This window comes from Microcebus murinus, chromosome 5, assembly GCF_040939455.1.
Source record: "Microcebus murinus isolate Inina chromosome 5, M.murinus_Inina_mat1.0, whole genome shotgun sequence".
Classification (NCBI taxonomy): domain Eukaryota; kingdom Metazoa; phylum Chordata; class Mammalia; order Primates; family Cheirogaleidae; genus Microcebus; species Microcebus murinus.
In genome coordinates this window covers 92716791-92741931 of record NC_134108.1, presented here as the reverse complement: position 1 = coordinate 92741931, position 25141 = coordinate 92716791, and the positions used below count along the sequence as shown (strand labels likewise).

Sequence of the window (25141 nt, the reverse complement as noted above, 5' to 3'; positions counted from 1 at the left end):
CGGCACCTGTGGGGGTTTTGCTGCCAGACCCCTATCAACTCCCAGGGGCAGCTGCTTTTCTTTACACGCACAACTATCTCAGATATGCTGCTCTGAGTGCTAGAGAAGACAGCTGGTAGGCAACACGCTCAAAGCTGGCTGTTCCTACACATCTGCTGAGATTTGGAGAGGCCTCTGAAGTCACCTTCTGATTATTCCCTAGGACTGCAGTGCTGAGGTCATACATTTTTATTAATAATAGGATCCAGAGTCCAGTTCTTTAGGGATAAAAGTTCCATTTTAGCACATGATTTTTTTTTTTTTTTAAAACCCTCTGTCTTCCTCCCTGACAGTCAGCAACCAAACACAGCTCTCTGGCTTTCCCTGTGCAGCCTAAGGGGTCAGAGTTGCACAAGGCTGGTGCCAGGGAAGTTTCTACTCCTGGCTATGCAGTAACTGGCCACGTGACTTTGGGCAAGTCATTTCAACTCTGATTCAGTTTCTCATGGGCTGGGTGGGGCTAAAGTCAGTCATCCTGCAAGTTCCTTGAGAACTCAAAGCACCCTTCAAATGCAAGAAGGGGCTGTTTCTATTAGAAAGTTAGGTTGGCTAATCCACAGTCATGAGCTGTGATGGAGGGAGGAAGGGACGGAGCACAGAGGCCTGAGCTCTACCGACATTTCTGGGGGGCCTCAGTTTCCTCCAAAACCCAAAGGAGCTGTATTTGGAAAGTTTTTTCCTAGTTCTAGAATTCCATGACTCTGTGAATCTTGGTGGGCTGAGGTAATGGAGGGCAGGCAGTGCTATCACAGGGGAAAAACATCTATGAATAGACCCAAAGGTTCTCACATCCTTCAATGTTGAGATAAGAGTTTTGATTGAGACATTTGTTAAAACTCCCAAGCTCCCTGGTTCAGATCCAGGTGACCCCTACAAAAACAACAAAAACGACAACAACAAGAACAACAATAAAAAAACAAACTCCCAAGCTGAACCTGAAGGTGACAACTTAATCTACAAAATTATAAGAGGCTTTTGACCACAAGTTTTGGTGCTTGTCATAGGAGACACTCTGAAAACCATGCTTCATGGAACAAGAGGGTCATTAGATATGCAGAGAGTTCCCAAGGCACAACTCAGTGAAAGCTGTCTTTCAGTCAGCCTCGTCCCCTGGTACTCAGCTGACCATGGCATTCCATCTCATGGCCTACCCCTGTCAGGCAAACACCTTCTACATCATAGAGAAACGAGGATTAGAAAGAACCTGGAATAGCTGCCCTCTGTGACAGAGAACACTGTCCCCATTTCTTTTTTTTTTTTTCTTCCCAGACCCTGGGCTTTATAAAGCAAGACTCATTTCTTAATATGACCCTGGCTGGTATCTCCCTCATCTTGCCCAATCAGCACGGAATGTTTACTTGACTAGAAAAAGGTTTTGTGTATACAGGCCAGGCAAACTATCATTAGAAGCAACTTGGACACAAAGCTCAAAAGCTTGACCTAGAAATCTACAGAAACAGCACCTTTTCTGAAAGCCTCAGTTTCAACTCGGCCTCCCTGTTCACACCTATTCCCAAAGACCCTTCCTCTCTCTAATACTTACAGTGGCCGCAGGGGACCCAGTTCATCACAAACCACCAGATGTTCAGCATAGAGGCGTGGTGGTAGACGTGCAGGACCGTGATCTGGTGATTGTTCTTACGCAGGATGAAGAAGAAGGTGTCCATAAATTCTATCAGTTTGGAGAAGTAGTACCACCAGAGGACACGGATAATCTAAGAGGAAGGGGTCAAAGAGTTAAGGCTTATCCTTGATGTTTGTCTGGAACATCTCTCCTCTGGCATGTTTTGCTAACATTCCAGAATCCAGTGTCAACCTGCAAAAGCCTGAGCGCCCCTCTGGGTCTGAACATCGGCAGCTCTGATCACTCTCTAAGGGTACCTTTAATCTGAGAATGTGACTGGGGTGGGACAGGGGGATGGGTATGAAATGACAACAGGGAAAGTTTTTTTTTTTTTTTTTTTGAGACAGAGTCTCACTCTGTTGCCCCGGCTAGAGTGAGTGCCGTGGCGTCAGCATAGCTCACAGCAACCTCAAACTCCTTCTGCCTCAGCCTCCCGAGTAGCTGGGACTATAGGCATGCGCCACCATACCCGGCTAATTTTTTGTATATATAGTAGTTGGCCAATTAATTTCTTTCTATTTATAGTAGAGACGGGGTCTCGCTCTTGCTCAGGCTGGTTTTGAACTCCTGACCTCGAGCAATCCGCCTGCCTCGGCCTCCCAGAGTGCTAGGATTACAGGCGTGAGCCAGCGCGCCCGGCCAACAGGGAAAGTTTTAAAGGGGCCCCTGATAACCTTCAAGACTAATAAAAACAGAAGGCTCAGGATTCAAAACCTTGCAGCCTGCCTATTCCCAAAGCCACTTGAAAAATGCTTTTGATTTCAGTGGCTGACATGGGGCAGGTGACCTGACATGAGGCTCAGAAGGAATCAGAACTTGCAGTGTGAGGTCCCTGCTCAATTAAGTCAGTCAAACAGGTGCTCTAGGGAAATGACTGTCCATGCTGAGCGTCCACTATCAGCCTCTGATGTAATAAATAATTAAAAAATAAAAAGAATCTCAGAGTGGAAAATGGATTCTATCTTTAACACTACTCAGATCACACTTGGAGGAATGATTTTAAAAATTTAAGACGTTACCCTTATGATCCCATTTATGTAAATATAATATAAATATTCATAAATGCATGTATTTTTTTCCTGCCCATTGTTAACAGGTGTTATTTATGCAGAGAGGGATGCTTTAGTTTTCACTTTATACCTTTCATGGTGTTCAAATTTTCATACCAGGTATACATATTGTCTTTTTATTCTTTTTAAAATGTCACAGGAATTACCACCTTGGGCAGTGAGGTTATGGGACATTTTGTCTTTTGTACCATTTCTTTATGTAAAAAATCAACACCTATAATAAATAGATAAATGTTTTAAAAGAGAGACCGTACCTTCATATCTGATTCTCCTGCACTGCGTGTGCCCTGACAGAAGAAGTTGTATTGGCCTTCCCATACTCCTGTTACTAACTGGAAAAGAGGAAAAAGCCAGTCACCAGCAATACCAGAACCATGTAAAGCCCTCTTCAATTAAATGTCATTAGTTGCAGAATCTGTGAAAATTTTTGCTCTGAGAAAAAAAAACAAAACCGTAGGGAAGTGTGAACAAAGGGAAAGTCTTAATGACTTGAGCCTCCATTTCATGAGAGGTGGCACTGGGACAGATTAAGTGGGAGTGACTCCCAGGCTGCTGCCTCTGCAGACCCTCCTTTACCATGCTGCCTCTTGCAGAATCCACAGCCTGTCACTCCTTGGTCCTAAGTGCCCAGACCCATCCAATGACAGGTTCCCTGTCCTGCCCCCCCACAGTCTCCGGCCACTCTCCCTAAGCCAGAGCTCCCCAAACTTGAGTGTGCACCATCTGAGTCACCTGAAGGGCACGTTAGAACACGGATCGCTGGGGGTGTTTCTGGCTCAGTAGGTTTGGGGACTGAACTTGGAGAACCCACTGCTGTAGGCCCTAGGGAGATTTAGTCCAACTTCACCTTCTTCATTATTTCCCATTGCTGTACCATCATCTGGATCCATGAGTCAGACTTCAGCAGACCAGAAATCATGCTCATGCCCCGGAATTCAGCACAGTAGGCACCGTGGTGTCACAGAGAGAACCCCAGAACTGGGGTGGGGAGCTCTCCGTTACAGCCCTGCACTGATCCCCAGTTGTCACTGAAGAGGCCTGTTTCCTCATTGGCACGCAATAAGAACGAATGACCTAGACGAGACCTGAGGACCCACCCACTCTAACAGTCGAGACAGAAAATTTAGTATGACCACTTTGAGCACCTCCATGTTTCCAGACACAAACCTATGAGATGCTATGCTTTGTCTATGTAAAGCGTGGTTCATCGCTCCTCTTCAGATTCCTTCTGAATCCTAGGGCCACCTCAAGTTTCCTGGTGACCAAATGGTGACAGCTGGGGAGAAATCTGAGGTGACCTGCCTTCTGCCTGATCTCATCCCAGTGCCCGGCATGAGGAACTGGCCACTGGCTCTCAAAGTGTGCTCCCAGTCCAGCAGCAGCACCATACAAGAACCTTATTTTTTTTATTTTTTTTGAGACAGGGTCTCACTCTGTCACCCTAGTTAGCATGCAGTGGTGTCACCATAGCTCACTGCAACCTCAAACTCCTGGGCTCAAGCAATCCTCCTGCCTCAGCCTCCCAGAGTGCTAGGATTATAGGTGTGACCCTGTGAGCCACTGTGTCCGGCCCCATACAGGAACTTTTAAGAAATGCACATTCTTGAGTCTACCCTACACCTTCAGAATCTAAAACTCTGGGATTGAATCATCATCAAGATGGGGCCCCAGAGTCCTGGATCTCAGACCCCTTTGAGAATCTAATGCCGTGGTTTTTTTTTTTTCTTCTTCTTTTTTGAGACAGAGTCTCACTGTGTTGCCAGGGCTAGAGTGCCGTGGCACCAGCCTAGTTCACAGCAACCTTAAACTCCTGGGCTCAAGCAATCCTTCTGCCTCAGACTTCTGAGTACCTGGGACTACAGGTATGTGCCACCATACCCAGCTAATTTTTTCTATGTATTTTAGTTGGCCAATTAATTTCTTTCTATCTTTTTAGCAGAGATGGGGTCTTGCTTTTTGCTCAGGTTGGTTTCGAACGTCTGACCTTGAGCAATCTGTCCACCTCGGCCTCCCTGGGTGCTAGCTAGGATTATAGGCGTGAGCCACCACACCCAGCCGAAGCTGTGGTTTTCAAAGTGTGGGCCCTAACCAGCAGCATCACCACCACCCAGGAACTTGTTAGAAATACACACAATCCTAGGCCCCAGTCCAGATGTACTGAATCAGAAATTTCTGGGTGTGAAGCCCAGCCCTATGTTTTAACAGGTGACTCTGAGGCACTTAAAGTTTGAAAATCATTAGCTTAAAGCTGTGGTTCCCATTTTAGCTGCATAAGAGAATCATCTGAGGAGTTTTTAAAAATTACTAATGCCAGGCCTCACCCTAGACTATTAAACAGGAATCTCAAACGGCCCCATTACAAAGCTCAAGGTAATTTCAATGTGCAAGTAGGACTGGGAAACACAAGCTTTGTGCTACTGAACTTCAAATAAGAAATGGCTCACCTGCCAGAAGCATTTTGGGAAGGATGTAACAGAACCCAAGACTCAAGAGGCTCCTGGCTACACCCCCTCACTATCCTTGAACTTGAGTTTAACTTGGTGAGCAACACAGATTCTCTGCTGGGAGCAGCAGGTGATTACAAGAGTCTGAAGACATACTGTGGTATTTCCACCCAATCTGACCTCAGAAATAAATGCCAAAAGTGGGTGTAGCTGCTGCACTCACGCTGAGCATCCTGCCCACTATCTGATTTTTCTTCTGTTAACTTCCTTTTTGCTGTTTTCCTTCTGCTTTGTCACCTTCTACACATAAAAAAAAGCTTTAAGAGTTAACAGTTTTCATGGCCAACAATAGCACAGGGATTTAGAACGTTGCTGGAGGAACACTGAGTGGAGGAGCACCATTTTATGACAAAAAGAGCCACGGATTAGGAGGAAGACGTGAGCGTCAGGCCCAGCACCTGAGGCAAGCCAGCTAATTCCCCTGGGCTTTCATTGTTTTTTCTGTAAAAACATGAGGTTGGACTAAATTATCTCTGAAGGGTCTGTTCTAATTTTCTATAATTTCTATGTTAAAACTTTAAAAACAGACCATGCACAAACTAGATTATATTATCTTTGAAAGCCCAGCACCCACGTGGTCATTTATTAGAAGGTATATAATCTTTTTGGGCTTATACTGCTCTCTGAAGTCATGATCAGTCAGGTAGGTCACATGCATGCAGACCTACCAGAAGTTTCAGAATCAAGATACAAAGCCTGCGGCCAAAGTGGGGCAGAGGAGGGGGCAGGCTGGTGTGTGTGTCCCCAGGAGACCTGGGTGTGGACCTAGGGTGGAGACAGAAGTGCCATCTTAGCACAGTGTTCTTCGCTGCCCTTTCTTCCACCCCACAAGGGACTTGATTAACTATTTCCTACGGTTTGAAGGTACAGAAAGGGAACTGATGCTTCTTTACGAAACCTTCATGGGTTTAACACAAAATGAGAAAAACAAGGACCACGGGGTAAGATTTTCATGAAGATAAATTTGCACAACTTAAAAGATATCTTTTATTTAAAAGAACGGCTTTACTTGGCAAAATTAAACATTTACTACCATATGATTGTCTTTGTTAGATATATTTCTGGAAAATTTACCATTTTATGAATCTTAAATCTAGGACCTACCATCGCTTTTCTCTATCTATTATTATGCTTTATGGTGTCCTGAGACATCCTGGGTTAGTTTTGCTTTTGTTGATTTTAAAACAGGATGGCTGGTGTGTGTGGATGACTGCATTCATGAATGTGTATCTTTGGCAGGGGTGGGGAAAATCAAGGGAGCTCTCTGGGGAAGAGGAGGACAAATCCCTCCCTTGTAATTTTTGTAGGCACCTCAATCCCTAGGATGGGCACACATTGAGGGGGTCTTGTTAACTGGGTAGAAGGTGTTCTGAAACACGTTTCCTTTCATCTTTAAGAAGGAATTTGGGTAGCGCTGCCTTGACTCTTTTTTTTTTTTTTATTAAGAGACAGAGGCTTGCTCTGTTGCCTGGGCTAGAGAGCTGTGGCATCGCCCTAGCTCACAGCAACCTGAAACTCCTGGGCTCAACTGAGTCTCCTGCCTCAGCCGCCAAGCAGCTGGGATTACAAGTGTGAGTGACCATGCCTGGTTAATTTTTCTATTTTTAGTAGAGATGGGGTCTTGCTCTTGCTCAGGCTGGTCTCGAACTCCTGACCTTAAGCGATCCACCCACCTCGGCCTCCCAGAGTGCTAAGATCACAGGCGTGAGCCACTGCACCTGGCCTGCCTTGACTCTTTAAGCTAGTTAACCTAAATTCCATTTGTCCTCCCCCATGCCCCATAAATGGGAACAAATTACCGTATAAAACAGCCAGTGTCTTTGGAGGTTAAAGAACTCAAACCTGGGTACTTGTGGTAAACTTCTTTCACTACCAAAGCATCAACTCAGTACACACAAGGGAAGCTGCACGTTTGGTGTCCTGTACTTAATTAGCCTGAGCTCGTCCCTCTCTCCCCCTGTAGCGGCTCCCTGCAGGAGCTGCACCAAGCTTCACTGCAACACTCCCTCCACTGCTTCTGCCACCTACTGCTTCTACTGGGGCCACGGTGCCTCTCAAACCCCTGAATTCTTTGTTTAAAACCCTTCAGTGATTCTTCCTACCTTCAGAAAGAAACCCTAAATCCCAGGCGCTGTGTCTACAATGTTCCCCCAGTTTATCTTTCACTTTTCCCTTATCTATGGTTAAACCAGACCCCTTCCCACCCTCCAAATATGCCTTTCCTTAACCAACAAACAGCAGCCATGAGCAAAGAGCATGGGTTTGGGCACTAGCTCATGAAATCCCAGCTTCCCCACATTTAGCTAGGTGACCTGGGGCAAGGTATTTCAACCACTTTCAGTTTCTTTACTCCTCAAATGGGATAAACATAAAGTGCTCACCATGAAGTGTGCATTGCCTGTCTCACCCAACATGGTATGTAGGGTAAGTATAGCAAGCGTTGGCAGTGACCATTATTTTGTTCTTTTCAACTGGAATGCTCTCTGCCCCCATGTATCCTCATCTCCAGCTCTCAAAATCTTACCTATACTTCAAAATTCAGTTTAAATTCTATTTTCTTCGTGATTCCTCTCTCAAGCACTGCAGCATGAAGTCCCTTCTCCTTACCCTGACCTCACCTGCCATGACTTGTAGTTATTTGCTCATATGCTTGTGCCCTTTAAGCCCCTTGTTAACGGGGCTGCTTTGTGCTCCTCCGTAAGCTTTCAAAGGATGGTGCCTGGGGCTCCCATGTGGACAGAAGCCATCACAGGGACTGGCACGCAAGACGTGCTGAGCAAACATTTGCTAAACTAATGACAAAGAGTTCAAGGTCCTGCATTTCTTTCTTCCAAATCTAGGCCTAATGTTTCATTTGCAGTAAGAAAAAGTAAAGAGAGCTTCAATTCATTTCAGCTTTACAAATGGAGAAATTAAAATGTCAGAAAGTATTTTAATGAGCCTTGAATTTGATGATATTCATCTGAATTCTGTCCAAGGATGAAAACTCTTCATCATCAAACTTCACACTGGGGATATGGAAATTCTCCAATATCCCTGGCTCCAGAAGGTAAAGAATAACTTAACACACGAAGACCAAGAGCCTGAGTTAAAGCTTATTCATCTTAGACCCTCACCAAACCTCCACGAAATGAGCCAGTTTCGGAGGGCTGCTCCTTCCATCCCCGACTGAGGACAACAGTGCAGCCATGAGTAGTGGACCCCAGAGGCTCTCAAAGCAAAAAGCTGACCTTCCTTCAGTCCCAAGAAGAGCACATCAGAGGAGATAATGCTTTAGGCAAAGTCACATCAGCCACCCTTCAGGACTCAGGCCTGGCTTCCTTCCAAAGAGCTGCTTTGGTTAGTTCCCCGGAAATTCATCAAGCAGGGTGTAAGCAGACACCGCAAGGTCAGAGGACCCAGGAGGTGAGACAAGGTGAGGCATGGACTAGGGCAGGTGTCTACCTCAGGCTTCTGTGAATTGGTTCAAAAGGGGCAAGACTGTACTACAATGAAAAAGCAGGCCAAGACAAACAGCCTGCCACTACCTACGCAGTTCTCCACACCACCACCGACTCCAGGAACCACCAAGGGAGCATTACTGCCGAGGCCTGTTCCAAGTAACCAAGATACAGACAGCACCACTGCAAAACCATATGTGCTTTTTCCTTCCTTAGAGTAAAGCAAATCTTAATTAGGCAAGGAACATGTGAAGAGCTATAATTAAAAGCTAGCTAGAAGCTTTTTTTCTCTCCTTCTGAGACAATTTCAATAACCAATGGTGGTTTCATGCATCTTTTCATTGAAAGAAGAACACTTATGTGAGTATCACACAGCTGGGTGTGGAGGATGCAATTCATGGAGTGAATCACTTTTAATGGTGAGAGTTGACTTCTCCCATCTAATGCCGCCTTTAACCACAAATAAGGTATAACCTTTTTAAGCATGACAAGCATTTCCATGGCACTTTCTGAAATGCTACCAAAGCCTCTCAGGAAACAAGGTCATTTGAAAGACTTAAAGAGTAAGTAGAAAAACATTGTCCTGGGTGGGCCTTATCAGCCACTCACCCCAACATCCCAAGATGGCAGAGCCAACAAGGTAACCCCTTTCCAAAGGTTGGCTGCTTTTATAGATAAGAGCTCGATGAGCTGTGTGCTTACTATACCCTAAGCAGAGATGGAGTGAAAGGTAATGAAAACAGACTATCTGTACTTATATTCAACTGTATCACAGAACTCCCAAGGCACTTTTCTAAGCAACATCACCAAGAGTATATATGGTTGACACTTTTCATAGCTTTGTTTTTTTTCCATGTGAATCAGCAAGTACGTATTTTAAAAAAATCTGGTACAAACTCATATTTTCAATGAGAAAACAGAGACCGAGAAGTGATAATGGGTGGTCCAAGGTCACACAGCTTCTTGGTGGCACTACTGAAATTAGCACAAGAGCCTTGACTCTCAGCCCAAATGCACCTAACTAGCGTTCCAAGCTCAGCTCCTTTGACCTTCTGTATCTGTTTTTGAATTCTTAGTAAGAACACAATGGGGATACTCTATCCATGAAGAAGTCTGTAAAAATGGAAACCTCTAGTTACATCTTTTTCTCAGCATATGTCTGCTTTAATATTAATCATCAGCCACTCCAAAATTAAAAGTACCTATTTCCTGTAGGATTAAGCTGGCTAATGTTGGCAGCACTATTATGGAACAGGGTCAGGTCAAAGCATTTTTTTTAAATGAGACAGGGTCTCGCTCTGCTACCCAGGCTGGAGTGCAAGTGGTGTGATCATAGCTCACTGCAAACCTTGAACTCCTCGGCTCAAGTGATCCTCCTGCCTCAGCCTCCCAAGTAGCTAGAAATACAGGCACGTGCCACCACAATGCCCAGCTAATTTTTACAATTTTTTTTTGGAGATGGGATCTATGTTACCCAGACTGGCCTGAACTCATAGCCCCAAGTGATCCTCCCATTTTGGCGTTCTAAAGAGCTGGGATTACAGGCTCGAGCCATCATGCCCGGCAACCTGTGGTTTTTAAAATTTCAAATCTTTCACATCCAGAGCATAAGGATGCCCATTAAGATAATTTCACACCCATGACCTCCCGAAGTGTTTTGTTGTTCTTATGACAAGAACACTTTTGGGTTACAGCTGAATGTAATACTCTTGGCTAAGTCATAAGGACAGGTTCTGTACACTTGAGAAATCTTTAGAACAAAGCACAAAGGAACAGCTTGTCCTCAGCCCAACCTGAAACAGGTATGTCTGGCATTCTCCCTGAACCCTTGGCTGTGCCTTCCTATGCCGGCAGCAGTCCTTTTTCTCTCACTGTTCAGGGCTTCCTGGAACTTTCTCTGTAGAAAAGGGATGATAGTGGTGCAATGAGCATAAAATGAGTTAGCCCAACACTTGGCATAAAGTAGGCACTTTGTAAGTCTTTGGTAAGATTTTAGCCAAATGTTCAGTATTTCTGCTTCTAACACTTGAAGGCCAATCACTAGGGCTGAAATGGTGGTGTTCCAACTGCATAAGGAAGCCCCAGCCAAAGCATCCCTTGTATAATTTAAATAAAGGTCTCTGGCCTATCTACTGATTGATTCTTTTTTTTTTTTTTTTTTTTTTTTGAGACAGAGTCTCACTTTCTTGCCCAGGCTAGAGTGAGTGCCGTGGTGTCAGCCTAGCTCACAGCAACCTCAAACTCCTGGACTCAAGCGATCCTTCTGCCTCAGCCTCCCGAGTAGCTGGGACTACAGAGGCATGAAACACCATGCCCGGCTAATTTTATATATATATATATATATATTAGTTGGCCAATTAATTTGTTTCTATTTATAGCAGAGACGGGGTGTCACTCTTGCTCAGGCTGGTTTCGAACTCCTGACCTCAAGTAATCCGCCCCCCTCGGCCTCCCAGAGTGCTAGAATTACAGGTGTGAGCCACCGCGCCTGGCCTGATTGATTCTTGCTTTGCAGAGTTAAGTATACATTAGTTGAGGATTTGTAGAGCAATGTGCTCCGTGCTACACCAGCTGCAAAGCCAAGTTACCCAAGATTTGCAGAGTCAGTTTAGAGGGAGGCCTGGCTTTGGACCAACCCCAAAGCTTCCTCTCTACAGAAAGTATTTCTTTCCCTTTCCCCGGGTGGGGTGAGGAATGAAGGGAAGGATGTTTGGGCTGCATCCCTCTGTTCTCCCAACTGTGAGGCATTCTCTCAAGGGCAGTGTCAGATACACTAGGGGCAAGTCACTGTCTCCTTCCAGTCTCTGAGAGAACTTTCTTTCCAAGCAAGGAATTTCAGTTGCAAGGAAACTAAGAGTGAGAAGTACTTTAAGCAATGATTAGGCCTTTCTTTTAAATATTAATCTCATCAGACATTTCAAATTCTCTCTGCTTGTATTAAATGGGAAAAAGGGGAACAACAAACATCTTTTTCAAAGAATTTTGGTAAATAAAGTAATTTTTAAATAAAATTCAATAATCAAGTGCTAGGTCGTTGAAGTGTTTTTCCAAATCCTATTTTCCCACAATAACAAAGCTATTTTAGGAAAGCCTGAAGGGAAAGGAAAACAAGACAGTTTAGAATATTATGTTTCCAAAGCAACTGCTATGTGGTTCCATCAGAGGACCTTCAAAGCAAGAGCCTGGGAGATGTTTAATAGCCCCATAATTATAGAGGTTAGACAGCACAAACAGAACAGCCAGCCCATCAAATGCTCAATTTTTTTCCCCCATCTTTCCAATAAAAAAGCACAAGAAATTTTCAAAAGATTCAAAGAAAAAAATACTGACTTCTGGTTCTGGCAACATAGCAAGCTGAACAAAGGCAGAACCAACCCCCCCCCCCCCCAACTATAAACATATAAAGAGACATGCTATACAAAACACATGAAAAAACTAACACTGACTAGGCTCAGTGATCCATACCTATAATCCTAGTACTCTGGGAGCCTGGGGCGGGATGATTGCTTGAGCTCAGGGGTTCAAGAACAGGCTGGGCAGGAGTGAGACACCATCTCTACCAAAAATAAAAAAATTAGCTCAGTGTGGTGGTGCATGCCTATAGTCCCAGCTACCTGGGAGGCTGAGGCAGGAGGATCACTTGAGCCCAGGAGTGAGGTTGCAGTGAGCTATGATGATGCCACCATACACTCACCAGGATGACCGAATAAGACTCTGTCTCAAAAAACCCCCCATGAAATTCTAACACCATCAATTCCTACCCATAAAGTGAAGATTTTTACACCCCTCCCCCAAATATTCTTCAGAAAAGAGGAACTCAGTTCACTTTCAAGTCCATTGAAAAATCTCTTTTATTTGAGGAAGAGATGTTTATCTGAGATGACCCCTAGCAATATTAGTTTGGATGCTTATATACAACAATCAATAAACCTTTGTTTCTGTCCTAAGAGGGAAAGAAATTTAATACAGATTTAATAATTATTCCAGAGGCATGACCTCTCAAATGCAGATGTAAGAAAAGTTTTTAAAGACTACTTTAAAAAACAATGTACCAGGCTGGGCGCCGTGGCTCACGCCTGTAATCCTAGCGCTCTGGGAGGCCGAGGCGGGAGGATTGCTCGAGGTCAGGAGTTCGAAACCAGCCTGAGCAAAAGCGAGATCCTGTCTCTACTATAAATAGAAAGAAATTAATTGGCCAACTAATATATAGAAAAAATCAGCCGGGCATGGTGGCGCATGCCTGTAGTCCCAGCTACTCGGGAGGCTGAGGCAGCAGGATCGCTTGAGCCCAGGAGATTGAGGTTGCTGTGAGCTAGGCTGACACCACGGCACTCACTCTAGCCTGGGCAACAAAGTGAGACTCTGTCTCAAAAAAAAAATAAAAAATAATAATAATAAAAAAAAAAACAATGCACCAGGCCGGGCGCGGTGGCTCACGCCTGTAATCCTAGCACTCTGGGAGGCCGAGGCGGGTGGATTGCTTGAGGTCAGGAGTTCGAAACCAGCCTGAGCAAGATCGAGATCCCGTCTCTACTATAAAATAGAAAGAAATTAATTGGCCAACTAATATATAGAGAAAAAAACTAATATATAGAGAAAAAAAATTAGCTGGACATGGTGGCGCATGCCTGTAAGTCCCAGTCACTCGGGAGGCTGAGGCAGCAGGATTGCTTGAGTCCAGGAGTTTGAGGTTGCTGTGAGCTAGGCTGACGCCACGGCACTCACTCTAGCCTAGGCAACAAAGCGAAACTCTGTCTCAAAAAAAAAACAAACAATGCACCAAATGGTTAAGTTCTGAGATCACTGTCATATATCTCTATCATGGGGGCGGGGGGGGGGGGACCAATGCTTCCATGTTATGGAATGAAGGGAGAACAAGCAGTGAACTTTTGGAAGTAAGAGAGATATACAGTCATTTAAACTAAAAATGCAATAGATGGATGAAATAGCAGATTAGACACAGCTGAAGAAAGTATGAGTGAATTTGAAGAATGAAAATTTTTTTAAGTACCTGGAAAGAAAAAGATTACCTGCAAATGAACAAAAGTGGGACTGTAGTACACTTTTCTGGAATACATCTTCAAAGTGTTAATCTAGACTTCGAAGCCCTGCTAAAATATTACTCACATGTAAAGGCAAATAAAAACACTCAAATGGAGACGAAGAGATTGCCCCTCAAAGGAAGAACTACTTCAGAAGAAAAATAATTGAACCTAAAAGGAAAGAATGAATTCCACAGAGATCAATAGTGAGCAAAGAAAACCAGTAAAAGCACTGCCTGCAATAATGGTGACTGATTGTTTAGCACCGTAAAAAAGGTGGAACCCTAACAGTAACATGGAAGATGGGGATCAGAGCTGAAATTTTTTAAGGTCCTTGAATTATTAGAAGAACAGAAATAAAATACAGATTCACTTGAGACTTTATTAAGTCTAGGATGCACTTGGCTGGGCATGGTGGCTCATGCCTGTGATCCTAGCACTCTGGGAGGCCAAGGTGGGAGGATTGCTTGAGGCCAGGAGTTCGAGACGATCCTGAGTAAGAGAGCCCTTCTTTACCAAAAAATAGAAAAATTAGCCAGCCGTAGTAGCAGCACACGCCTGTAGTCCCAGCTACTCAGGAGGGAGGCAGGAGGATTGCTGGAGCCCAGGAGTTTGAGGTTGCTGTGAGCTAGGCTGACTCCATGGCACTCTAGCCCAGGCAACAAAGTGAGAGACTCTGTCTCAAAATAAATAAAAAATAAAAAAAATAAGAGGACTGTGAAATTCAGTCATTTAACTCTTATGTGTAAACTTGGCCACAAAAAACTATCCCATATGCAGAAGGAGACATGTCTAAAAGCATTCAACATAGCACTGTTAACTGGAAACAACCTACATAGCAATCTACTTGTTTCTCCACGGATACATGGATAAAATGGTATAATAAATTCTAACACTGAAATAATACAAAGCAATTAAAATTAATGAATTAAATCTATAAGACTTAAGATGAATTCATCTCAAAATATGTTGATGGAAAAAATGTTGTTCAAAGAGTATAATTAACATACTATTCATGTAAATTAAAAAAACTTTCAGAATATATATTGTCACATATACATACATATGTTGTAAAAGTATAAAAATATATCTAGAGAAAAAAACATGAATTTTAGAAGAACATCATGTCTGGGAAGGGGCTGTACTTCTGATGGATTTTTGTAATGTTTTCATATTTATTTTTTTTTTTTTTAACCTTGTTTGAAACTAGCCCACGTGCTATATAACAAACTACAACACCGCGTGGCCAGCTTCAGAATTACTTTTCCTCCTTTTACGACCACCAAGACCAGTGTTCAGATCTGATGGGAAAGGGAACTGGAGGGCTGTTTTCATATTTAAACAAACAAAAAATCAAACCAATAAAATGTCAGCATTTGTTAGGTACATAGATATCATCTATATGATTTTACTTTACTTATTTTGAAATAGTTCCAAAATTATAATTTAAAATAAAAATTGCAAAGGGGGAAAAAGAATAAATATGGATTTATGCCAAGCCAGATGCATCTAGCCAGCTACCGATTTTTTTCAAAACTACATTTTAAATGTTCTGAATATTTGAATGATAATTCTCTCACATTATTCACAATACACAGTTCTAACCCCAAGGAAAGAAACACACACACATACTCACAAAACAATCTTGTTTGTAACCAATAATTGCTAAATAACATAATGAATGTGGTTCTGGCATTTGCTTTTTTCCTATCCTAAACACTCAGGATACATTTGAAAGCGCAATCAGCCATAGTAACAATGGGAAAGAAAAGGATGGGGAAGAGACCTTTTCATTCTTGTAAGCCAGTGTGATCTGTGAGTGGGGGTGAGGTGAGGGATGGAATGTTAATCGGCACATCATGGAACATTTTAAATCGAAAGGAATGTGTCATATTCCTTGGTACCAACAGGGAGACAAGAAAAGCTGAGGGGGCTGGGGGGTAATCACTGCTCTAGAGCTGAGTCCTCTCCCTCAGTACTTTCTTGACTTTTACAGAAGAACTGGATCCTTGTACAGTGTTCTCAAAAGTGAGCTATAGACTGCCAGGCAGAGGCAGACTCAGGTCTGAAAGGAAGAGGGAATTTTAAGGGGTGGAAGCCCAGAAGAATGAAAGAGTCTGGTGGTGGTGGAGTCTCAGCAGAGCTGAGCCTGATGGACGGGCTAAGAAAGGCCAGAGAGCTGCTTCTTCCTGAGGAAAGGAGCCAGCAGTCCTTTCTTTCAGTACAGTGTCCCTGGGGTGTTCAAAGCCATGTGTACTGCGTAACACTGACCCTGCTTCCCTGGCAGCTGCTGCTGAGTCCAAGGATCAGTTTGTGAGGCACGGGCGGATCAACAGGGATTCTCCTTTGTGGACTGTAACCGAGCACACAATTAGATCCCCTCTGCCTAGGGTTTAAGAGGTCAGAGGCACAGTGGGAGCACAGCAGACATGTTAAAATGGTTTCACATCAGGACAGAGCTGCCTAAAATGGAACACCTGTAATACTCTAACAAAGGAGTTAAAAGTGGCTTTGAACGCTTGCTGGATGGGTGGGGAAATGCAGTTCAGCACTGGTAGGTAACACAGAATGATAAAAAGACAGTCTGGCACCACATAGGCAGAGGTTCTCAATTTGGGAATTGGAGACAAGAGAAAGATACATGGATAATTTGGAGAAAAAAAAAAAACGGTTTCTAGTCAGACAAAATATGCCCTGAATCTCAGGGGGTAGAAACGCATGTAAGATTTCTTTGTTTGCTATGAGGGCACAGTTTTACAAAGCTAAATAACTAATGCAAACTAAATTCTTTCTCTTCTGCAACTTGGAATTTTATTTCTAAACCTTCACCATGGACTCTGATGTTAGGCAATCCTAAATTTAGTAACAAAAAGCCAAGTTTGCCATTTGAAAGTCCTATACCTTCAAATAAAAACAACTACTATTCAAATATACTTCAAATCAGGGATCTATGACCTTTTCCCTAAAAATAAACACTTATTAATGAGATGATCAGAAGTAATATCTCTTCTCTTTTAATTATTTTTCTTACCAAATGCACAAACTATGAACAAGTCTACATTATGTCTACATTTTAAACTAGGTTTCACAGGTGTAAAATTGGGATTTAGTTATTTTCCTTCTAGTAACTTTAATGTTTTGGTGACTACCCTTTCATTTCCTTCTTATCTCCTTTCGTTTAAGACTTCTCCCTGTTTCCTTTAAGTGACAGTTAATTTTATTTGTATTAATCCAGAACTTGCCCAAGGCAGCTCTGAATTTATGCCACAGGATAAAATAAAAAAAAATACCAATGACCACTTATTTATTTTAAAAATTCTTTACAGACCCAAATATATAGATAAGCAAAAAGGTAAATAAAGATAAATAATAATGCCCATGCATAGGTATGTGATCACGGGCAAATGGCTCCAACTCCTGGGACGTTTCTCTAAAACGAGGGGCTTAACCAACTGGGCTTCATGATCTTCTCAGTTTGCTCTGTTGTATAAAAAGAAAAACCTGGCCAGGCGCGGTAGCTCACGCCTGTAATCCTAGCTCTCTGGGAGGCCGAGGCGGGCGGATTGCTCGAAGTCAGGAGTTCAAAACCACCCTGAGCAAGAGCGAGACCCTGTCTCTACTATAAATAGAAAGAAATTAATTGGCCAACTAATATATTTAGAAAAAATTAGCCGGGCATGGTGGCACATGCCTGTAGTCCCAGCTACTTGGGAGGCTGAGGCAGAAGGATTGCTTGAGCCCAGGAGTTTGAGGTTGCTGTGAGCTAGGCTGACGCCACAGCACTCACTCTAGCCTGGGCAACAAAGTGAGACTCTGTCTCAAAAAAAAAAAAAAAGAAAAACCTATAGCTAAAATGAAATTCAAAACTTAACAGAGGACACATTATAATTTTTTTTTTTTTTTTTTTTTTTTTTTTTTTTTGAGACAGAGTCTCGCTTTCTTGCCTAGGCTAGAGTGAGTGCCATGGCGTCAGCCTAGCTCACAGCAACCTCAAACTCCTGGGCTCAAGCAATCCTCCTGCCTCAGCCTCCCGAGTAGCTGGGACTACAGGCACGAGCCACCATGCCCGGCTGATTTTTATATTATATATATTAGTTGGCCAATTAATTTCTTTCTATTTTTATGGTAGAGACGGGGTCTCGCTCAGGCTGGTTTTGAACTCCTGACCTTGAGCAATCTGCCCGCCTCGGCCTCCCAGAGTGCTAGGATTACAGGCGTGAGCCACCGCGCCCGGCCTATAATTTTATTACTGATGGGTTTATGTAAACATAGGGAAAAAAGACAAAAATCAAATCTACATATCATCTACTTTAGAGTACTAGGGGCTTATTTTCAACTCAGGGGTATCTGATCTGGATTTATTTTTATAAACTTGATTTAATTTAAGGAACCATTGCCCCCTTGTCTATATTACCCGGGTATGAACTCTAAATCATGAGTCAGAAAGGTGATTCTCCTCTGTATACTCTTAAATCTCTATATTCAGTGCTCAGACACTGCTCAAAGTCTTCTACTATTCTTACCAAACTGTCAGAGGGAAATCTATACTTTATATTACAGTGTGTTCAGAACCTCCAAATTCACTCAGATGTACACAGCAGCGGTTTATACAGCAATTTTCTTTTCCTCTTTAATAGGAAATTAATCTGTTTAAGAGAAGTTAAATTATTAAGTTATAACTGTATCTCTAGGGCTTGAAAAACATATAAGGCAAATGCTTAATTTCTCTAAGAATTAATTATCTTAAATATTTTTCTCTAGAATATTGCTATGTATAATAATAAACTCTATGAAAGTTTTCTTAAATAACTCTATCATCTATCAATTATGGAAACACAAACAGCTCACTCTAAAAAAACCTGACAGCTTGCTGCAGCTTTGTCCCTTGAACACTGAGAGATGTGCACAGTGCTGGGGCCAGGAGTCACTCCTGAGTACTTCCCCTGCCTCCAGTCCTGCAATCTCCATCCTGGAGGCTAATTAAACTGCCTTCATTCTAGAATAGGACAGAAAAAAGCAAAAAAGGAGTTGTAAGCATTTCTTGGAGTGTCAAGCATAAAAGCAATGCTGGTAGCATCTACCATTCTAGTCATAAAATCTACACCTTGGCTTATGATACATACATGGGAGATCATGACACAGATCTCCACAGATGCAACACCTCTGATGATCAAATAGAGTGCCAACCACTGGCTCATACACCTAGGCACGTCCACACTCACGCACACCACCACATGCAGCCAGGGAGATACCACCATAGCTTGGGGCTGACAGAGAACTCATTTTTTCCTCTAAACACTCATTTTAAGATTCACACTGATTTCTCCTCTTTTCTGCACCCCAATCCCATCCTCTTCTAGTTACTACTCCTTGGAAAATTAAAGCTGCAATAAAAGGTTGAAAACCTAAATAGGAATGCTTGAATGTTTGTTTTATTTATGGCTTAATTCTCTACCCCAGAAGACTCAGCAATAGATTCGAGTAAGCCTGAATGAAAAGTGTGTAGTCCTTCCCCGAAAAATGCACACAAATTGTGCTTACCATCAGAGGGCAGCTTTCCTCTCCCTTTTAGCTTTAAAGACTGTAGTATTATCCCTTACAAAGTAGGGAGAACAGGAGTGTTGATTCCAATTTGTCTTTCATTTTTATTTAAGCCACATTTGCTTGTGAGATCATCAAATCTGATTTCAATATTCTAGTCATATCAAAGAAATAATTGGGTCTGAACTTACACAGACCATTTGAATCCTAAATGCAGACCTCACTAGCCACTCTTCTTAGCTTTTGAAAAATAATTGAGATTTGACAGCCGACAGAGACGATGACTTGCCACAAAACATACCATGTATCACCCACCCACTTCCTTCCTCCCCCATCTCCAAAAAAGAAGCAAGCACTTATTAAATGCTTAATAGTAAAATGTTCACATCTGTTTTTCAAATTTTATTTTCTGCTCTGCATTTTGCTTACATGAGAGTATTTTTGAAAATATTTTAATTCTGAATACCCTATGAAACATAATAAAAGAATCAATGGCAAAGGCTTCTATTTTAGATATTCTAGAAGGTATATTTGTACAAACAACTAACATTTTAAAAAACTGATTTTAAAATATACTCAAAATGCACCGACATATTTGCTCACCCAGTTCTCTCCCCACCCCGCTGCCTTTCATCGTTTAGGAATATAATTTAGGACAGCAAACAAGAATACTTTTTAAGTGAGAGGAAGCCTGTGTTAACTTCTGACCTACCTCAAAGAACATATAGAGAGACAGCAACGTGAGTCCAAGGTTATACACCACTAAAATTCCCCGGCAAGAGAACGGCGGTCTATTCTTCATGTATTTTGGCCCCAGCCATACAATTAGTAAATATATGATGGAACAGACCAATGTAGGTATATAATTGTCCAGAAGAAACCATCCTTTTACTCTGGTATCTGAAAAATAATAAAAGAAAAATATTTAGTGATTAATAAGGTAAATATAAAAATAACCACAAATGTTTTGAACATTAAAAAAATATCTCTGACCACCATTTTATAAAAAGTCACCTAGTATTAATATTCCTAATCCCAACAAAGCAATCAGAAGAGGAGGCATGAATTTTCAAAACATACCAAACAAGGTGGGAAACACTCATTCTATTTTAGGGAACAAAGTGTTACCCGATTCTAGAATTGCAAATAAGATCTTGGAAAAAAAGCAATTAAGATCTTGGGGGGAAAAAGAAGGAAAGAAAGAAAAAAACCAAGGTGAATCACCACAGATTCAGGGGGTGGGGGGTAGACCCACATCTGAGGGATGTGGTGAGCATGTGGAGGGAAAGGGCATACCTCTAACCCTTGCTAGGGAGAGGCAAAGATATGAAATGTAACCAAAATGTAAAAAAAAAAAAAAAAAAAGAGTTAGACCTTTAAAAATAAAATAAACAAGGTTAATACTGATAAAAAAAAAACAAACAAACAAGGTGAAGCCTTCTTGTTAAATGTTCTGAATAACAATGTGTATTATTCATGGTTTTTACTAAGTAAAATCAAAATCAAAATATTCTTTCTAAAGAAGTTAAAAGGAAATTAAGGGCTGGGCGAGGTGGCTCACGCCTGTAATACTAGCACTCTAGGAGGATGAGGTGGGAGGATCGCTCAAGGTCAGGAGTTCGAAACCAGCTTGAGCAAGAGTGAGACCCTGTCTCTACTAAAAATAGAAAGAAATTAATTGGCCAACTAAAAATATATAGAAAAAATTAGCCGGGCATGGTGGTGCGTGCCTGTAGTCCCAGCTACTCGGGAGGCTGAGGCAGAAGGATCACTTGGGCCCAGGAGATTGAGGTTGCTGTGAGCTAGGCTGATGCCACAGCACTCACTTTAGCCTGGGCAACAGAGTGAGACTCTGTCTCCAAAGAATAAAAAAGAAAAGAAAAGGAGAAAGCTAGATTTTCCACTAACTGGATTTATTAACCAGATTTGTTGGATCACACATTGGGTAATGAAACTCTAGAAATGGCAGTCTGTGAACTCTAAAGTCCTCCATCTCAGTCAAGTGTCAGCGAGTCTGCCCAGCATGCGCAGACTCACAGAAAACGTGCCACTTAGCCAGGTTAGTGACATTGTTGCTAATCAGAAAGGCAGCATCTGCTATGATTACAATGGTCAACAGCAGAGGGGACAATGATTAAAAAAAGAAAACATGACAGTGAAGCAGCAACAATCAGATAAGTGACTAAGGTATAGCATTCAACAAACTATGTGAGGAGCTGCCAGTAGTAAGTAGCTGGAGAGAGAAAACCTACACTGATTTGAAAAACTACTGGTACAGGAGAGACCTTACCTGCTCTGTCCCCTTTATTGGGCAGGGAGGAGGAGGGAGAGGAAAACAGGTGAAGTAGCTGCCAGGAACAAACTGACAGCCTCTCCGCAGATGGCAGTAACCTCCCTGGCAGCCAGATCCTCTATATTATCTGTCCCCTGAAAGAGTCAACTTCATCCTCTGGCTGATCCCCAGGGAGCTGCCTCTGCAGCATGTTCCCCTTTCCATCCTGCTGTAACAATTCCCCCAAACCTGTAGCTCCTCAATCTTACCTCCCCGCCAAGACCCCCAACTCTGGAGCTCAGAGGCATATGCAGGATTTACCTCTTGCAGCTTTGGAGAAGCAGCAGCTAATGGGGACAGTCTCTGCCCTTTCTCTGACCCACTGGTCGGTCCATCTTGCTACTCTCTCCAATACTTTTCCCCTTGATCTCACAGGACAAGCATTATGTTCCATAGAGCATGTGTCCTCTTGGGCCACTGACACCAGCCTTCCTTTCCTGCAGACACCATAACTTTCCCCATGTTTCTCTCATGGCTTGCTTTCCTTGGCTTCAGAGGGAGATGTCCTCCATGCCCTCCCCACTGGTTGTGCTAGGATGGTGCAGGGTGTTACTGTCAGCTCTGCAGAGGAAGTCCTTCAGGAAGTGGCTGGCCCCAGGAACCTTAACAAGGGGATTCTTAACACCTTTTGTTCTCAGCTCTGGGCCTTGGCTGTCAATTTTGAAAAAACAAGTTCCCACTTAGCAACTAACATTAGACTGTTACATATTTTGTGTGGATATTGCAAACAAAATAAATGCACCATGTCTTCCATTTCCTTCCATTTACTTAAAGCTCTGTTTTACACCTTGCTTTATTTATTTTGTAACAGATCATCTTTCCAAACTGGCAGGTATCCATCCTCTCAAACTGCTAAGTACTTCCAGGTAAGCTAGCCCCCTAATCCTAAAGACCTGGCCAATCATGGTGGTCCTAACTCCCTGTCTGGTGGCTGGTTCAGGCATGTGCATGTGAGCAATCGTGGCCACTGAGCTTTGAGGGAAGACAGCTGGTAAAGAGTGCTGAGGAATAACTTCCTTATTCTCAAAACCATGCAAATTTATTGACTGTGATTCATTTAATCCACATTGTTAGAATTAATCTGTCAACATTAATTGTAACAATAAGAACATCAACAAGATTTTTGAGAACCAACTGCAGGGTTTTGCTCAGGATGTGCTTCATGAGGCCCCGGGCTCAAAACAAGCATGAGTTAAACACAACTCACATGGCAACCAATGTGTTAAACTCCTATTGCAACTGTGCATTTTGGGAACTTCTTTTTTTTCTTTGGTTTTTTTTTTTTTTTTGAGACAGGGTCTCACTCTGTTGCCCAGGCTAGAATGCTATGGCATCAGTCTAGCTCACAGCAACCTCAAACTCCTGGGCTCAAGCGATCCTCCTGCCTCAGCCTCCCAAGTAGCTTGGACTACAGGTATGCACCACCATGCCTGGCTAATTTTTTCTATATATTTTTAGTTGTCTGGCTAATTTTCTTTCTATTCTTTCCATTTTTCGTAGAGACAAAGTCTCATTCTTGCTCAGGCTGGTCTCTAACTCCTGAACTCGAGTGATCCTCCTGCCTCAGCCTCCTAGAGTGCTGGGATTACAAGTGTGAACCACCAAGCCTGGCGGGGAACCAGTTTTAGCGACTTATAAGAATTGGGAAAAACATACCACTGATACTGGTGAAATCGATGGTATTCTCAGGCTACAAGCTTTACAGCACGATTTGATCCCCAGTTAGAGTCAGCAGAGGGCCACATTCGGCAGCTGTGTCTCCGTCAGAGGACTTCTCCAAACCATTTGTTATCCAGGACAAAGTGTTGGCCTTATCATAGAAAATGCTCACATTTTCTCGAATCTCCTCATGCAATATTTATGAGTGGCTATAAGGGGCTAGGGAGGGGGGTGGCGCCACAGAAGGTAAGCAAAACTAAAAACCATCTTACCTCGGGTGCCTAGCAATGCTTTGAAATACGGACTAAGTGATGCATCAAAATTTTCCATTTTAAAACCTATTAAGAAAAAAAAATATCGATTAATCTTTACTCAAAAATGTTTTTATACAGTGTTTTTTCATAAAAGAACAAGAACAAATTCTTTTCAAAGAATATGATACAAACAAGGTTAAGTTCCTCATGTTAAAATAAATTTTTTTTAGCTCACAAAAGTAACTTATGCACTAGTTCTAATTTGAACATCAAAAGGAAAGACACAATCCTGTGAATTCACTTTATAAATGAAGTGCCAGTTTTCTGAACTTTTTTTCTCAGTTCCATAAAAATTCTTTCCGTTAAGCTGAAATCTCAGTGGGGAGAAGAGTGGAACTAACTGGATTGAAGGTGGCAGACAGGAAAAGATCCTGTCTGGGCAAGAACTGCAACTTGAGGTAAGACAACAAAGACAGGAAGAATCATAGCAGGGAATGGAATGTCACAGTGAAAAGACAGTTTCCTCTGCTTGTTACTTTTATTATTATTTTTATAGTACTTCATGTCCACAGTAAAAAAAAAATCCAAATATTAAAAATTAAAAAAGGGGGGAGGGGACAAAGATCTCATCACTTCCCTCAACCACAATCCCTAAGCCTCACTGTTAGAAGCAAGCTAATGGTAATATTTCTTGGATACACTTCCAGAGAGTTTTCTTCTTTTGAGCACAAAGGAGGTCATGCGAAATGGATATTTTTACAGTTGTGGGCTGCAACCCATTATTAGATGATCAAATCAACTTAGCATTAAAAAAATAATAAATTGGTCATAATAGAGAGAGTGCTTTGCTCTGAGAATACTGTTTCATAAAACTTTAGTTTTATCTTATCATATTTATAAGTATTATATGATTACTCAGCTGTGATGCAAAATATATTCTCATGGGGAGGGGGAGTCACAGTAAAAAAAACCCTCAGAACAACACTGTTATAATAGCAGTGTACATATTACTTGCTTGTTTTCACTTATTAAACCATCTCAAAGATAGTATTTATAGATTTACCTCCAACTTTTTCCTTTTTCCCCTCATTTAAGATACACATTTAAAGGGTAGCTAAACATCTTTTCATATGTATGCTGACTAGATTTTCCATTAAATGTATTAAAGTTAGGAGACGTACCATTTTCAACTTTCCTGGTCATTTCCTTTTTACAAATAATCACCCATATAATAACTTCCAGGGCAAAGGCAAAATTGGTTTCATTAATTAAGCTGTTACTCATTTAACAATATTCCCCCTTCTTTGGCTTGCCACACCCTAATGTATGTATATTCTTTGGCTAATTTCAGGATAAACTATTTTAACCATAAAATTATCTAATGGTTCTAGTAGTTGCAATTAAGCCAATCCAGCCCAAGATGAGGTACAGACACGAGGAGCCATCAATGACACTTTGAAAGTAGCTCACAGGGTTCTGTCCTGACTGCCCAAGAGAGCTCAGGGATGGTACTGACTCCCTCAACCTGGGGCTGGAAACCAAGAAAGCAACAGTTGCCACAAACCCAGGTAAGTGCCACCACCATCAAGCCACCTTTGCCCCCAGTAGTTATGCAACTTTGGCACTAGGTCACTTC

At 42.3% G+C, this 25141-nt stretch overlaps 1 protein-coding gene, 1 long non-coding RNA gene and 1 other non-coding gene across 5 annotated transcripts in view; all 3 read right to left on the bottom strand.

Moving 5' to 3' along the window:
- The window catches only part of ELOVL5 (ELOVL fatty acid elongase 5), an 80769-nt gene that overhangs the window by 6000 nt on the left and 49628 nt on the right, over positions 1-25141 (bottom strand). For all 3 annotated transcript variants that reach the window (XM_012780752.2, XM_012780755.2, XM_012780753.2), the window contains exons 2-5: positions 23524-23589; positions 19973-20160; positions 2988-3065; positions 1583-1754 (exon numbers count right to left, since the gene is read on the bottom strand). In XM_012780752.2, the coding sequence (XP_012636206.1) occupies positions 1583-1754; positions 2988-3065; positions 19973-20160; positions 23524-23581 (496 nt within the window). In that variant the 5' untranslated portion in view covers positions 23582-23589. The remainder of the gene's footprint in view (positions 1-1582; positions 1755-2987; positions 3066-19972; positions 20161-23523; positions 23590-25141) is intronic.
- On the bottom strand, positions 14914-15045 carry LOC142871299 (small nucleolar RNA SNORA61). The gene has a single exon (XR_012919549.1). It is a non-coding gene; the product is annotated as a small nucleolar RNA SNORA61 (small nucleolar RNA).
- Positions 15613-17614, bottom strand: LOC142870969 (uncharacterized). Its single transcript, XR_012919312.1, has 2 exons — positions 17562-17614; positions 15613-17220 (listed from the first exon to the last, which is right to left on the bottom strand). It is a non-coding gene; the product is annotated as an uncharacterized LOC142870969 (long non-coding RNA).